Source organism: Bombyx mori, chromosome 8 (assembly GCF_030269925.1).
Source record: "Bombyx mori chromosome 8, ASM3026992v2".
Lineage (NCBI taxonomy): Eukaryota > Metazoa > Arthropoda > Insecta > Lepidoptera > Bombycidae > Bombyx > Bombyx mori.
In genome coordinates this window covers 2835635-2851975 of record NC_085114.1, presented here as the reverse complement: position 1 = coordinate 2851975, position 16341 = coordinate 2835635, and the positions used below count along the sequence as shown (strand labels likewise).

Below are 16341 nucleotides of genomic sequence, written 5' to 3'. Positions count from 1 at the left end.
CAATCCCTACAATCCCGCTTTTGCAGGTTAGCTGTCGGGGCTCCGTGGTTCGTGAGGAACGTTGACCTACACGACGACCTGGGCCTCGAATCAATTCGGAAATACATGAAGTCAGCGTCGGAACGATACTTCGATAAGGCTATGCGTCATGATAATCGCCTTATCGTTGCCGCCGCTGACTACTCCCCGAATCCTGATCATGCAGGAGCCAGTCACCGTCGACGCCCTAGACACGTCCTTACGGATCCATCAGATCCAATAACCTTTGCATTAGATGCCTTCAGCTCTAATACTAGGGGCAGGCTTAGGGACCCCGGTAACCGTACTCGTCGAACTCGACAAAGAGGTCGACGTGCAACCTAACCCATGCATCAGCCCGCTGAGTTTCTCGCCGGATCTTCTCAGCGGGTCGCGATTCCGATCCGGTAGTAGATTCATTCGCGAAACAATTGCTCTTGAGTTGTTAGGTCTCCTTCGGGGGCGCTCGGGCAGTTGTTAGCAAATCCCACCTCTCTTGGCTGAGCCTTTGCTCGCCCACCTGTCCTGGTGAAACTGGAAAGGCCTTCGGGCCACCAGTAAACTTTCAATCATAAAAAAAAAAAAAAAAAAGCATGTATACTATTTGTTTATTGTCAAAATTTTCTTATTGTATAAAGTGTATGGTAAAATTGATAATAGATTAAATATTGTTTGTCTTTGTTAATATTTGTCTAAAGTGTAGTCTTGGTGAAATCTGTGATTATAGAAGTACATATAATAAATAGTATTTGACAATAGAATCATAATAATGTTCAAACTTATAATTTCAATTAATTATAGTCGAATTTCGACTACTGCGGGACCACTAGTAACATAAAATATCTCAAAATGCAATCGTCAAATGTGAATTTAAAATTCTATTTCTGTACTATGGAAACAACATAACACCAGGAATTGCAAAAAAAAAAGGTTTAAATAAAAAAGTTGATTTATCCTAAAAATATCTCCCCCGGATTCGTTCGCAATAACTATCCTTGTCCCATTTTCACTTTAGTTGTTCACATTAGTTTTAAACACCAGAATACTAGATAATGATGGAAGAAATCGAAAACTTACTTCATATACAGCGCCCAAGGGCATCACCAAGCACGCGACCATGAGGTCAGCGACCGCTAGCGACGCGACCAGATAATTAGCTACATTCTGAAGATTCCTCTCGATAATAATAGCGGCTATCACGAAAACATTGCCTAGAAAAAGAAAAAAGGGTTTTTTAAACGTAGCATGTAATTGAATTGGTTTTTCATTATATAATCTATACTAATATTATAAAGAGGAAATATTTGTTTGTTTGTTTGTTTCGAATAGGCTCCGAAACTACTAGACCGATTTGAAAAATTCTTTTTCCATTAGAAGCCGACATTGTTCCTGATGAACATAGGCTACTTTTTTTAATTTTTTATTTATTTATTTTTTTGATTTCATATGTGTTTTAATGTTTCCGAAGCGAAGCGAGGGCGGGTCGCTAGTAGGAAATATAATTACAATAAAATTACTGTAAAAATTTGTATATGTTTCTAGCAATACAAAGAGAAAAAAACTGGTCATTTTGTTCAATTTGATATTTTATGATAGATTCGACTAGCATCGAAGTCGGCGTAGCTAGCCGATCTTTAACTTGAGTTTGATCCGACCGTTACCAAACTTCACACTGGATCTACCGTAACGCCAATATGAAGATATCTTTAAAACTTGATGAAAATCGGTCCAGACGTTTCGGAGTTTACAATGAACATACAAAAAACACAAATCGACTTTTATATATAGAAGATGACACTAAGTACAATGTTTTAGAAAACTTGTAAGCTATTTTATTATTTGTAAATAATACATAAGGCCTAGTAATTTTCATTTCTAAGCCATTTAGGACTTATCCTAATTAAAAATACTCATACACCTAATGTTATATAAAATGTTAATTAATTGTTCAAAGATCACTGACATGAAGTATTTATGGACGAACTGCACGTAGAAGCATAAATATGCAAAGATAAAACAGCTAAGTAATCTTTATCTTTGGTTTGTAAACGTCTTATCTTTTCTTTTTTTGTCTATTGCCATTACCATTACATCTGTTTGAATGAAAAAAAAAATGTTTAGGAATAATTTTAAAAACATCACAGAAGAGTGACACAAAAACATGCTATTAAGTTTTCTCAAGTAGCTAAAAATAAATTCGAATTACCATCATTCGGAGAAGCTACTGCAATAAAAACTAATTTACATTATTACACAATACATTAAGCTTCCGTGGTCACAGACGACTATGGGGTTATTCGTTTAAATTTATTATTAATATCGTATTAAATACCGTCTAAAATTGTAGATGAACTTTGTTGTAAAGTTTACTGTAGATAGAAAAACGAACATCCTACGCAGCTTAGATATATACGATAGTTAAAATAAACGCTTGAACAACTACGAACCGGTGATCCGTTGATCAACCGTCCGCTTTCATTCAGCTGAGCGGTTATCGCATCAGATCTAATAAATCATACGGCCTTGTATAAAAGTGAAGTTTTAATTTCTGCCTCTGAGACTTGTGATAAGTTTTGTTGAAAAGAAAAATCTTCTTCCCCGTTGTTAGGAGAGGGACGGTGTTCCCAAAGTTTCGCAGATAAAAGATTTCGGTGTTATTGTGGATGGATTTTTTTTTTTTCGTCGTCAGAGTTTTTGTCGTTTTTGCTATCACGTTCACGGACCTTTAGCGGTCGCGGGAGATTACTTTACTTTTAATGGATATTTGTAGTAGATCATTCTGAATTTAATGAATTCGTAACTTAATTCACAACAATATTGTGGCCGCCGAAATAAAACGGGTTTTGAGTTCGAACCATAATAGAAATAAATCGCGGTGTCAACTTGGAAGAAATGATAAATCATTTTGCCATAAATTTGCACATTGTGTTCATACAGTTCATATCAGTGAAGAAATTCATTCAGTGTAACAAGTAAATCTATAAAACCTCCATGAATGAAGTAGATATTAATAAGAAGGAAGCATGTTTATAGTCGGATCTGTACTTCTTAATTAACTTTATTTTAGCAATATTGATATAAGTATACAAAAGAGGAAGAAGAAAGAAGAGAGTGGTAACTCCTAATAGATATTCTTGATGTCTTTTTATTGTTCCATACAAGCTGTTATTTCTTATGAATAATGCTACCTAATAAACTATTTAATAAGTTACAAAGTAGCTACACCGATTGAATAATTGTAAACAAACATAACCATAAATGCAACGAAGTTAAAGTCTAGAGTACTGTGCTGTAAATATTGAGGTCTTTTTTGCCACGTACCATCCGGCTATGGAATGAGCCCCTCCACGGCGTTTCCCGAGCGCTATGACATGTCTTTCCTCAAACGAGGCTTGTGGAGAGAATTAAGCGGTAGGCAGCGGCTTGGCTCTGTCCCTGGCATTGCTAAAGTCCATGGGCGACGGTAACCACTCACCATCAGGTGGGCCGTATGCTCGTCTGCCAAGAAGGGCAATAATTTTTTTTTATCAAGATGCCAATAAATGGAAAAAATCCATTCTTCCTATGGCAATAATATTTAAATCTCCAAATCTGACACGAAGACGTAACAAAATAAAGCCATGTGAGTGCAGGTATTCGAATAAAAGCCTTTTGTGCCTCTTCGAACTGTTCTTCAATAGTTTCGTGTGTATTCTCCACTTTACAAGAGATTTCTCCTTATGCAGATATCAAGTTGGAGTACGGGTGTGAGCGAGTTGAAAATTTAAAGAAAAAAATAAATAAATTAATCATTCCTTCTTTTTTTTATTTATTCTTTATTAGAGCCATACACCTATTAGAGGTCCCATTCCACGACGCCCTTCATGCGGCCAATGAGGCGCTGGCGGGACATCACAAGGAGTAAAATCATGTCGAATTATAATGGTCACGACCCTCAGCAGTGAGGAAACGACGCGAGGAGGAGACACCTATTAGGTTAAGTCGGCTTGATTCATTCTTTTAAAGCAAATTTACAAAGGACATGCTTAGAGGGTAGGTAATTCAACTCAAAGTCTTATAACAGAAGTTGTCGACGGAGCGTTATCGTTGTTGAAAATTCATTCGTAAAATATTACAAAAAAAAACAACATACCTATACTACTAAAATAGATGTGAAATTCGCGAATAGAAACAAATATAATCCTTGAAGAATCCAATAGTCTGATTTAAATCAACAGACTGTTTTGTCTGCGAAAGCACGTCGTGATAAAGCAGTGTTCATTGCAGTAAATAAACCATACCTTCATTTGCATATTTTAAATTTATAACCGTACACAAGCGATGATTTGCTTCAATGCTTATAAAATTAGACCTAATATTAATATTCAAATAAGCGGATACTACAATCGCGACATTGTTCTATTCTTCAAACTCTAACACGGAATTGCTTCACCAAAATGGACAGAATGCTTATGAGTCTGTAGTGACTTGCATCATGCTCACTGGTACTAAAAGAACTTTGGGGTCCCATCATTCTGTAGGTCATGGCTTCTATAGGTAATCGATGACGCAATGGCGAGGGTGGAGCGTCTAAAATACTCTGGAGAACCCTTCGCGTGGGCTTCTTGTAAGAGATTTGACCCACTCCCAACAATAAAAAATTTATCTTTAAGAAATGGGAAGGAAAATAAATAACCATACAGGCAAAAGATATGGATGCTATCTTTTATGTAATACAGGCTATATAAAGTACTGAGCTGTAATTCATTTAGATCTTGAATTAATTAAGATATCTGTTCTGAAACCATTCCGCTAGCAAAGGCAGCATACAGATTGAATAACGGGTACCAACTTGACCCACTCGCAGCGGATTAAGCACTTAATCACATGTTAGAATTTAGTTATACTGTAATCTCGATGTCCGTAGAGAAATGGTGCCAGTATCAGAGAATTTACTTTGTCAGTTCAGAATTAATTGCGAACTGTATCAATGAATAGTATGTCAAAATAGCTTAACCAAATTAGCATAAACGCTTTATAGATTTAGTGGCACAGAAACAATTCAAACAAAAGATTAAATCGAAAAAGAAAAACATAGATTTTTTACTGGCGTAAATAAGCAGTCAATTTCCAGGTTCAAATGGTGCAACTGTCCTACAGCTAAAAACATACTGATTGCGAATCAAACCTGCCTGGATATGTACCAAAATCCCGCATTTTCTGTTGCAATGCAGTCAAGCTTTCCATGACTTTTTATGTCTCATTTGATTTATATCGCAAAAAAGCTAACGGCAGGCATGGAAAAACGACAACTTGTCTTGTCTATTATAAGATACGTAAACCACTTTAGACCAGATCTATGGACTTAAGTGAAATAAGTCCATAGATCTGGTCCATCATCTGGCCTAAAGGGGTTACTTAGTTGAAAATAAAAGTGCCTCTGAATTGTTTTTAATTATGAACCATCCTTCAAAGCCGTCACACATGATCGATTCACGCAACGAATAGGCCGAACTGTGGTTGATTTAACCATGTTGAGTCCGTTGCACTCTCTCAACCGACGTTCGATCACCGCCCAGGGTTAGAGCCCGGTCAGATTAGGATGGTTCTCGTGGTCAACCCTACAACCAAATCATCGGCGCCATCCCTAGAACACCTGACGAACGGAAACCATGTTGACCCAACCTACATCGATACCATGTAGACAGCAAAACATGCGTATGAGTGAGGCATCACCATGTGTCCATGTAAGTTCTTCTAAAATCTAATACAACATTTGAATATAATATTCCGTCATCTTAATTTGAAACATAAATCGCTCTCATAAGCACCGCACCCTGTGTGTGTGTGTCGGGGAAACAACTTGACCTAGTCACGACAGATTTCGCACTTAACTTCCTCTCAGTTTACGTAAAGTGTCCAATTTCGACGTTGTGTTTAGTTTAGTACTTTAGAATTTAATTATACAGAAATTTACATAATATAAATGGTAAATTTTCGTCTACTAGAAAAAGATCCAGATAAATAGGTGTAAACATAAATAGGTGTAGGCAGCAACTTGGATCTGCATTGGACCCTGGCATTGCTGAAGAACCGGGCGACGGTAACCACTTACCATCAGTTGGGCACTATACTCCTCTGCCTACAAGGACAGTAAAACAAAATATACATGATCAATAATCATTTAGATATGTGTAAGACTTGTTACATGTGAATTTGTGGTTTTAATCTTTAATCTTTTAATTTCAAAAATATTTTTTTTAACTGTTATATAATCTGATACGGACTTTTTTCAATTTATTAATCCTTAAATCACTTGTATTGATGTACATACAATTTAGTTTTTTTTTTAATGAATTTCCGAAACAGTTCCGAAATTCAGATGAAAAAACCCTTTCATATTTGGTGTTGGAAGTGGTTGTGAAATAACCAAAAAGCACACACATTGTGGTTTGTGACGTCACAAGCATTAAAGCTCGGTCGTCCGATAGAGCCTTCGAGATTATCATATGTTTTGTAAATTAATATAAGAGCGCTTAAAAATATGAAGCTTATTCAGATATGCCATTACAAGTCAATCATCTTTTATAATACGATTGTAATTTCTATAGTCAGTTCCTATGCTCAAATATTTTAGAATGGGTTTCTTAGGGTTATCTGCGTCATTGCTTCGATGGCTTTCTTGGTACAAACACTACGTGAATGACACGATTTTTGTGTTACAAAGCAGAAAATATTTTTGATTACTATACGCATCAATATATCGAGACAGTATACAACATAATTACAATACGAAATAATTAGACTGAAAAAAAGGAGAGTTCAAAAAAATGCATTTTAGAGTTTCCGGTCGTAAGATTTAAATAAAGCTTTGAAAGTTTCAACTACAACAAGACCTGTTTATAAGAGAAACCGCAAAAAATTATGAAAACTTTTTCATCCGACATTCCGCAAAGCGTTTAATTTTGTGTTTTATTTTTTAATTGTTCCTCTTCCACGGGGCCGGGGAAGAGGCCAGTAATTACACAGAATTATTTTTCATTCCATCTTAATTATTACTTTTGTGTTCGTAATTAACTATGAATGCTGTAAGGCCTGATGGCACTCGGAATCTGTTTGGAAACGTTCTTAAATTAATATTAATCTACCTTTGTCTTTTGATGAATTGTACAAAAGGAAATTAATTAGTTTTTTCGTTAAGTGAATCGTCAATTAAATGCGTATTCGGGTTACGAATACCAAAAAACAGTATTTTCTAGTCAAATCATTCGGCGATCTAGTCCTTTTATTATTAGGTTTTTTTTTTTTTCTTTTTTTTATAGCCCACCTGGTGCTAACTGGTGGTTACTGGAGCCCATAGACATCTACGACGTAAATGCGCCACCCAGCTTGAGATATAAGTTCTAAGGTCTCAAGTATAGTTACAACGGCTGCCCTACCCTTCAAACCGAAACGTATTACTGCTTCACGGCAGAAATAGGCAGGGTGGTGGTACCTACCCGCGCGGACTCACAAGAGTTTCTATATTAGTGTGTACCAATTAGTATATTTTGTAGATGACTATATCGTGGTTCATTTTTGACATAATAAAAGATCTTCCACCGAACGAGCGTCATATTTCGATAGACCAATACTCCGAATGTTGGTATTATGAATATCTATATTATTATGTACAAAAACTCATGATGGTTAGGGAAGTTGTGATTGTGCCAGATTCTGCCACAACCACACCAGGCTAGGTAAGCTAGTAAATTCCGCTTTTGTTTATCTGACAAAAAAAAATTAAGTAGGTACGAGATATTTAGGATTTTTTTACGCAAACTCATCTCATCAACATCGATAATAATCTCCGAATGTTTCCAATAGTGATATTATCGTTCGAAAAATAATATTGTAAAAATGAAATTGATGATTTGGGGCTAGGATACAAATATTCAAACACTATTTTGTAAAGACCTATGTATGTTGTTCCGAAATGGAACAATCAGCTTTTCCGTCGGTGGTGACAAAGGGATTTACCGGAGAACGAAGAGTATATATTATAACTAGTGGTCTCGCAGTCGTCGAAATTCGACTATAGTTAATTGAAATTATAAGTTTCCACATTATTATGGTCCTATTGCTACAGATTTCGCCAAGACTACACTATAAACAAATACTCTTAATATTAAAGATAAACAATACTAACCTATTCTCAATTTAACTACAGACTTTAAGCAATAACAACAGTTTGACAAAAAACAAAGAGTATATGTGTGTATGTCAAATAAATGGTAGTGTGTGTAATGTTTTCTTTATTGATTTAATGTGTTTTTGTTCATTATTTTAAAAAAATATTAGCATTGTGCACTTCTTCTCTATATTCTCTATAAGTGTGGAAAATTTCATACTCCTCCGTCCGCGCAATTTTCGTAAAAAGGGATACAAAGTTATTGCTTCACGTATTAATATATAGATACTTAAATACTTAATGATTAAATAACGCTACTAGTCACTAGTTCTATGAAAAGCGTATGTGAGCTAACATGAGTGTCGTCTTTGTTTAGGGCAAACATAACATAACATTAATATAATATATTATTATTATGTTTATAATATACCTATGTTTATATTACAACATGTTTCTAATGTGGCAACAGTAGTCGTTGTAGTTCTACAAAAATTCGTACTTAGCATGTTTGTTGTATTGTGTACTAAGAGAAATAAAACGCGCTCTTTCTAAGTCGAGTTTTATTGAAGCTAGCCAGCGACCTAGCACAAAATACAGTCCACTGCGCGAAACAATCATATCATCATCATATACGCATGGGCATCCTGCCTATTTCTACGGGAAAGCAATCATGCGTTCCAGTTTAAAGTGTGGACAGATTTTGAGTCTCAGGATGTTGCTTCTGATGATCTAAGGCCCCGGTAATCACTTAACATCAGGTCGGTTATGATATAGTCTTCCCAAATGAAAGCAATAAAAATAGGATAATAATGCATTAATATGGATCCCGAATCTTTGTTACATTTAAGAAGAAAACCTCTAGTTTAACCCAAAATCCAGTAAATTTCCGCTTATCGTATATGCCATTCCCATTTTTCGAGCTCTAGCTCAATCGTTCACTCAATCTAGATTCACGAAATGGTGTCGTCGCCAAGACCATTAGATCACGTTTTATTCTATCAGTTCTTACGGGATAAGAACCATGTGTTTTTCTTAGCTATCACTAATGTAATTAAAACTTTGTTTATGGTTTGATCTAGCGTTAAAAAAGAAACGGGGGATTAATGCGTAAAATTAGTTTAATTATGTGTATGAGTCGCGAAAAGATAGGTGGCGCATTTACGTTGTAGATGTCTATGGGCTCCAGTAACCACTTAACATCAGGTGGGCTGTGAGCTCGTCCACCCATCTAAGCAATAAAAAAAAAACTGAAGAAAAAGATATTATATAATTTTATTGATAAGGTTGTGAGATCATTGCATTCAAGAGTATGAAACTTACAGAAAAAAATATCACAGAACAATTATTAATCTTGATTGTTATAATAATGACGTGCGTATACGCATCGTCGTAATATTGTTTTAATAATAAAGGATATATTATTATTGCTTAAATTAATTTTGGAAGAACCTCTTCAATAATTGTGAAAAGGAACATAAAAAACCCAGCGTGAACTCTCTTTAAGATAAATGTAATGAGCTACAAGAATTACTACAAGCACGGTAGTGATTATCTGAGTGATTGTCTGGTTTATGCTAACTGTCTTCACGAAACAATTACATATTACTTCAATGACATTATTTGATTATAATCGTAACTGATAAAAAGGCGTCTTGTGAGTCCAAACAGGTAGGCACTACTTCCCTACCTATTTCTGTTTCTGTTTCTGTGATGCAGTAACGCGATTCGGGACGGGACAGCCGTTGGACTCTAAATCTGAGGCTTCGAACTTATATCGGCTGCATTAACATTGTTGATGTCTTTGGGCTCAGATTGAACACTAAGTAGGCCGTAAGTTCGAAACGAAGCGATACAGAAACATAGTCGAATTTCTTAATTGTAAAAGGCTTGAAATGGAATTTAGATATCGATAAAAATTACCGAGTCTACTGTCGCAACTCTTACGAATATATATTCAAATCTGCTAAATATCTAAATCATTGTCCCGATAGAGAAGAAGCCGAATTTCTTAATAAAAGGCTTGAAACGGAATTTAAATATCGATATAAATTAGTCCGAGTTTAGTAGCCACTGTCGCAACTCTTAATAATAATAATAATAATTTATTTATTTCTCTCTTAAAGGTATAGTACAAATGCAAATGGAAATTAACCTTACAATTTATTTTGTAACCCTTTGAAAGAGCTGAAGTCTGTACTAGGTTCAAAGACCTGTATTACTGATCTCCAGGCTCCCTCATTCTTAGGATAGATTAGGTTAGGTTAAGTCGTGAACAGATGCCGCGGACTAGTGTTGAGAGATCATTAGGTGTTATCACGAATCTTACGAATATATATTCAAATCTGTTAAATATCTAAATCATTGCCCCGAACATCGGGTTTCAATTTTCAATTAAGAATTACAAATTCCCCATACCGGTCATAATACCGTATCGGTAGCGGCGACCTTCGTCTTTACTGCGATTCGCAAATATATTCGTTATTCGTGAAAGCATAAAAACGTTATCGGCACATAAATCGTCGGGCCCTTTTTCGTGATAAAATGCACGCTTCTATGTATTCGGACAGGTGGGTGTCGGCTGAGGTTACTATTTACCCGAATTCTGAGGCGATATGAGAGGTCCCCTCGTGTTCTTTATAGGCCCTTTGGCCGTAGTTTCGATATCAGTTTTTTTTTTGACGTGACAACGTCTTATAATTCGATGGAGCCGGCTGCACGCACGAAAAAACATGACTCATGCGGCGTTACCTCGCTCTGAGGCGTTCCATTTAAGGCTTGAAGTGCAAGCGAGAGCGCGCAACGAGCGACAAAGAGGCACAATCGGCCTCCGCGTTCGGCAGCGTTCGACATCTGTCTCTCTCCTACTTGAGTGAGCGATGCATCCGCGTTGACAGCTGCTATACAATAATACATTTACATGTTTTCGTCAAGTGTGAAGTTCAGTGAAAAGAATTGACTAAACTATTTTGGGGCGGACTGGATATAGATACCGCATCAAGGTAGATTATATAGATAGGTAGGTAGTAGGTAGATGTAGGTAGATAGAAAATACATGTACTTAATGGATAGGTTAACATTTATATAAGTGTCAGACTCCCTAATAATAATGACAATAAATAATAATGTTAATTTTAAATGCCCGGCGAAGCGGGCGAGTACGGCTATCTTTTCTATTAATATAACTCAAAAAAAAATTGACCACTGTACATATTATACATCACTTCGTCAATCATTCCCGCTATTTTGTTTTTTTCTTTCGTTGTTTTCTCCCTTTCTTACGTTAATCTCTCACTCACATCTTAACGTTCCGTTTACATATAATCTATATATTAATACGTGAAGCAAAAACTTTGTCTCCCTTTTTACGAAAATTGCACGGACGGAGGAGTATGAAATTTTCTACACTTATGGAGAATATAGAGAAGAAGTGCACAATGCTATATTTTTTTTTTAATAATGCATAAAAGATACATTAAATAAATAAAGAAAACATTACACACACTACATACCATGTATTTGACGCACACACGCATGCATACTATTTATTGTCAAACTTTTGTTCTTGACGTCTGTTGTCAAATTGAGAACAGATTAAAATTAAATATTGTTTGTCTTTATTAATATTTTTTTATAGAGTGGCCTTGGCGAAATTTGTGATTATACAAGTATAAAATACAATCATAATAGTGTACAAACTTACAATTCCAATTAATTATAGTCGAATTTCGACTACTGCGGGACCTCTAGTAATATAAAACGTCAAAAATAAAAAGGTTATTAATAGCAGATTTCTAATAAAACGATACGCATTATCCTCGTTCAATCAATGTTGAGGTTCTGAAATTTTAATAACATCGAGAGAAAAAAAAAAAATGTCGCCGCTAAGGAAACCTATCCATCAAAGCGGAGTTTGTTATTAATTTCCAGGTTATTTTTTTCATCGCAATATTTTCCGTCCGCTTCTGTTTTTACCCGTATGATATTTTCAGAGGAGAAAATAATGTCGTCGTTTTCAAAGTTAAGCAAGCATAGGGCTAGTTTGTTAGTAAGTAGTCGCCGTCGTTCGTTTTTTTTTTCATTGCTTAGATGGGTGGACGAGCTCACAGCCCACCTGGTGTTAAGTGGTTACCGGGCCCATAGACATTTACAGCGTAAATGCGCCGCCCAACTTGAGATATGAGTTCTAAGGTCTCGGTATAGTTACAACGGCTGCCCCACCCTTCACGCCGAAACGCATTACTGCTTCACGGCAGAATTAGGCAGGGTGGTGGTACCTACCCGTGCAGACTCACAAGAGGTCCTACCACCGGTAATTACGCAAATTATAATTTTGCGAGTTTCATTTTTATTACACGATGTTATTCTTTCACCATGGAAGTAAATCGTGAACATTTGTTAATATGAGCAAGGGTACAATTAAATAAAGGGCTTAATGTACAATTAAATAAAATTGTTAACATTAATATATTAAATAGAAATCCCAGCTAAAACCATCGATTTTTTGTGATCATAGTGATCCTTGATATTATATTGTCATCAATCGTTGATATTTATCCAAATTGCCTTTTAAGTGGCCTAAAATTATGTTAAAATAGTTACGTTACATAGGTATCTAACAAATTAGCATTATTGTAGTTTTCGGTATCTTTGTAACCTTTAGGGTTTTCTCTGCTATCTTTTTCATTTGAAGTATTTTTTTTTCTATTTTCTAACAACTAGTTATACGTGTAAGTAATAAATATCAACAATAATAATAATACGTAGTATGTCTTGAAGAACGTGGTCACTTCATTTTGGCTGTCCGCCAGCGATATCCGCTTTCTCGGAGCCAAAAGCTTTCTTTTACACGACTTTGATTAGAAAAAAGTGGACAAACGAGCGTGTTTCATTACGACTTGCAGTTCATCTGATGGCAATAACCACATAACTTTGTCGATGTAAATAGACAATGATAAAGCGCGTATCATTTTCTCTTCTGTTTATAAAATGTTTTTTTTTGTTTAGTAATTTTTCACGAGTTTTTGTGTAATATGAGACGGATGTAATATGAGACGTTAGTATTTATGGTTGAATTTATAACTGTGTCAACGTGTTAAAAAGTTTTAAGCTCTTCCACAACTTTTATCGCGGGCTTTGAGCGCGGCGACCGAATCAATAAATTCCGTAATGAAAATAAAACCTAACACACTACCTACTCCGCCTACCATGTAGCTCGCGTTCAACACATTCACAAGTTGCACTTGTGTAGTGTTTGTGAATAAGCGGGCGGCGCGACGTTGAACTGATGCGCATCATGAAATCTCTGCCCATTTCTCTCTCGCGCGGTCTAGCTTATGAGTGTGAAGGGGACAATAATTTTTTTGCTTTTGTTAATGTTTATAAATATAGCGTGGTCTTATTTTATTATTGTTTTAATATTTAATTATTATTGTCTAATTATAATTGCGTAAGTTGATAAAGAATGCTATGCAATTGCTTTACTGCGGCAATCCCCGAGTACCACACGTGTTTTTTGTTTTTGTTTATTTGTAGTAGTGAGGCTTATTCTGCTCTCACACGATTAGGTAGGAGTGGCACTTATTTTTATATTTTTTAGGATTGAAGGATTACTAGTGGCCCGGAGGCCTTTCCAGTTTCACCAGGACAGGTAGGCGAGCAAAAGCTCAGCCAGGAGGGGTGGGATTTGCTAACAACTGCCCGAGCGCCTCCGAAGAAGACCTAGCAACTCAAGAGCAACTGCTTCGCGAATGAATCGCGACCCGCTGAGAAGATCCGGCGAGAAACTCAGCGAGCTGATTCATGGGTTAGGTTACACGTCGAACTCGACAAAGAGTTCGACGAATACGGTTATAAGTGGCGCTTTTATTTCTGTTAATGAGATACCATGCCAAAAAATATTATCCTTCTTATATCATTAGCTTAGGCCGTGGACTTATTTGTCATAGGATGGTTAAGTTGCATGAAACGGCGGTACTCCAAGCACTGTCCTTGCCGTTCTGTCTCATTGTGCTTTCCACCATAGACACAGCTCACTGAGTTTCTCGCCGGATCTTCTCAGTGGGTCGCGATTCCGTTCCAGTGGTAGATTCTGCGAAGCACTGCGCATGCTAAGGCTAAAGTAGCAAATTCTCTTAGGTTAAGCTGGAATAGCTTCATAGGCTACCAACGAATAGGAAAGGAACAAATGCTTTTCTTTAAATGGAGCAGATTGGAGCTAATATCATAACGTCTCGATCATCAGAAGCAATTAGACTTATAATTCAGTTTGTGAATCTATTATCCCGTTTTTTTAATAGCTAGACGTGCTTTTACGTGCTGAGTCTGTAAGTTAGTATGTCAACTCCTGCATCGCCATATCGAGACAGATTTCGGAAAGACCACAATCTTAAAGTACCTACTGTTATAACATATTGCTTCATTGAACGCTATGTCGGTCTAGTAATTACTGGTTCTGATTCTGATTACTGTGGTTTGGTGTCCGATTTCGATTCCCGGTCGCAGACTACGTTAAAGATTTGGTATTCGGTCTAGATGTACTGATAGGACTGGTACAACCTGTTATGAGTCCACACGGGTAGGTTCCACTACCCTGCCTATATTCATCGTGAAATAGTAATGCGTTTCGGCTTAAAGGGTGGGGCAGTCGCTACGAATAAATAATAAGTCTTATTTATTCGTAGGGCAGTCGTTGTAACTATACTGAGACATTAGAACTCATATCTCAAGGTGGGTGGCGGCATTAACGTTGTAGATGTCTACGGGCTTCGGTAACTACTTAACACCGGCTGTGAGCTCGTCCATCCATCTACGAAATAAAAAAAACATGTATTTAAATTTTCTCGTAGGTGTTTCTGATATGAATATCACTGGGAGACATCTTATGTTGGGTTATTTTTATTTTATTTTATTGCCCGTGTAGTCAGGCGAGCGTACGGTCCAGCTGATGGTGAGTGGTTACCGTCGCCCATGGTCTTCAGCAATGCCTGGGGCAGAGTCAAGCCGCTACCTACCCTTAAGTACTCTCCACAAGACTCGTTTAAAGAAGGATAGATATGTCATAGGGCTCGGGAAAACCACGGAGAGAAGCTCATTCCAAAGCCGTATTATTGGATTAGTTTCATTATAACTGATTTCAAGAAAAGAAGAGACTGGGTACGACTGTATGTATTTTTTATGGATTATATGTTCATCGATTTATGTGATATATGTGGGCCGATTTTAAAAAATTGGTAGACTCTCTAGGCTGTTTCTTTGTTAAGTTTTATTACTGTATTTCCTTCTTGAAGTAAGCTTTAATTTTTCTTTTAATTATGTTAAGAAAACTTTATTTCGCACAACCCTAAGTATCCCTAGTTTAGTCGAAAATCAAAACTGCACTCACCAACGATAGTAGCTAAGATGATGAGAGCGAGAACTACAGAGGTGACAGCCATAAGGACGAGCGACGTGACGTCACTGCTCGTGGAGTTGCTTGCTGTGCTGTTGACCGTAGTGTTGCAGCCCCACGATACCACTTCCACCCAGGAGCAGTTCGCGTCGAACCACTCAGAGGTCGGATATGCGACGTCATCTGTAAAACGAGCTTAGTTAGAGCTACTTCTGAAGCTTTAACGTTACGTTTATAATTCTCATTGTAAAAATGAATATTAAAAAAGAAAATCTAATATTAAAAAAAAAGAAAAAAGATATTCCCGCTGAGTTTCTTGCCAGTTCTTCTGAGGACGGAGGCTAGTTTTTGTGAATTGGCGGTAGTTCTATTTGACGTTCAACAAGTATGTATATGAGGATATTTTTTTTGATTTGATTTGATTTGATTTAATAGCTGGTTTTCGTCACCAGAGAACATCAGATCAGGTTCAATGAACTAAAAGAATTTCATTAGCAGACTATAGGAAGCATAGGAATGCTCAGATTCCGACGGCGAGCGATCTATGCAAAGCCGGAGACAATGCTAGCTGAGATGGTGTTAAGTTAAATTTTTGAGAATTGATGTGAAAGAGATGCTATCGAAAGCTGGGTTAATATAATGAAGTTAGTGTTGTAATCTATGGTAACATTATAATCTTATTCATGTAACTGGTGGTAGGACCTCTTGTGAGTCCGCACGGGTAAGTACCACCACCCTACCTATTTCTGCCGTGCAGCAGTAATGCGTTTCGGTTTGAAGGGTGGGG

The 16341-nt window shown here is 36.7% G+C and overlaps 1 protein-coding gene across 2 annotated transcripts in view; it reads right to left on the bottom strand.

The window, feature by feature from the left end:
• Positions 1 to 16341, bottom strand: part of LOC101746040 (5-hydroxytryptamine receptor) — a 77151-nt gene that overhangs the window by 5405 nt on the left and 55405 nt on the right. For both annotated transcript variants that reach the window (XM_038012246.2, NM_001309581.1), the window contains 2 exons: positions 15549 to 15737; positions 1096 to 1229 (listed from right to left, as the gene is read on the bottom strand). In XM_038012246.2, coding sequence (XP_037868174.1) covers positions 1096 to 1229; positions 15549 to 15737 — 323 coding nt within the window. The remainder of the gene's footprint in view (positions 1 to 1095; positions 1230 to 15548; positions 15738 to 16341) is intronic.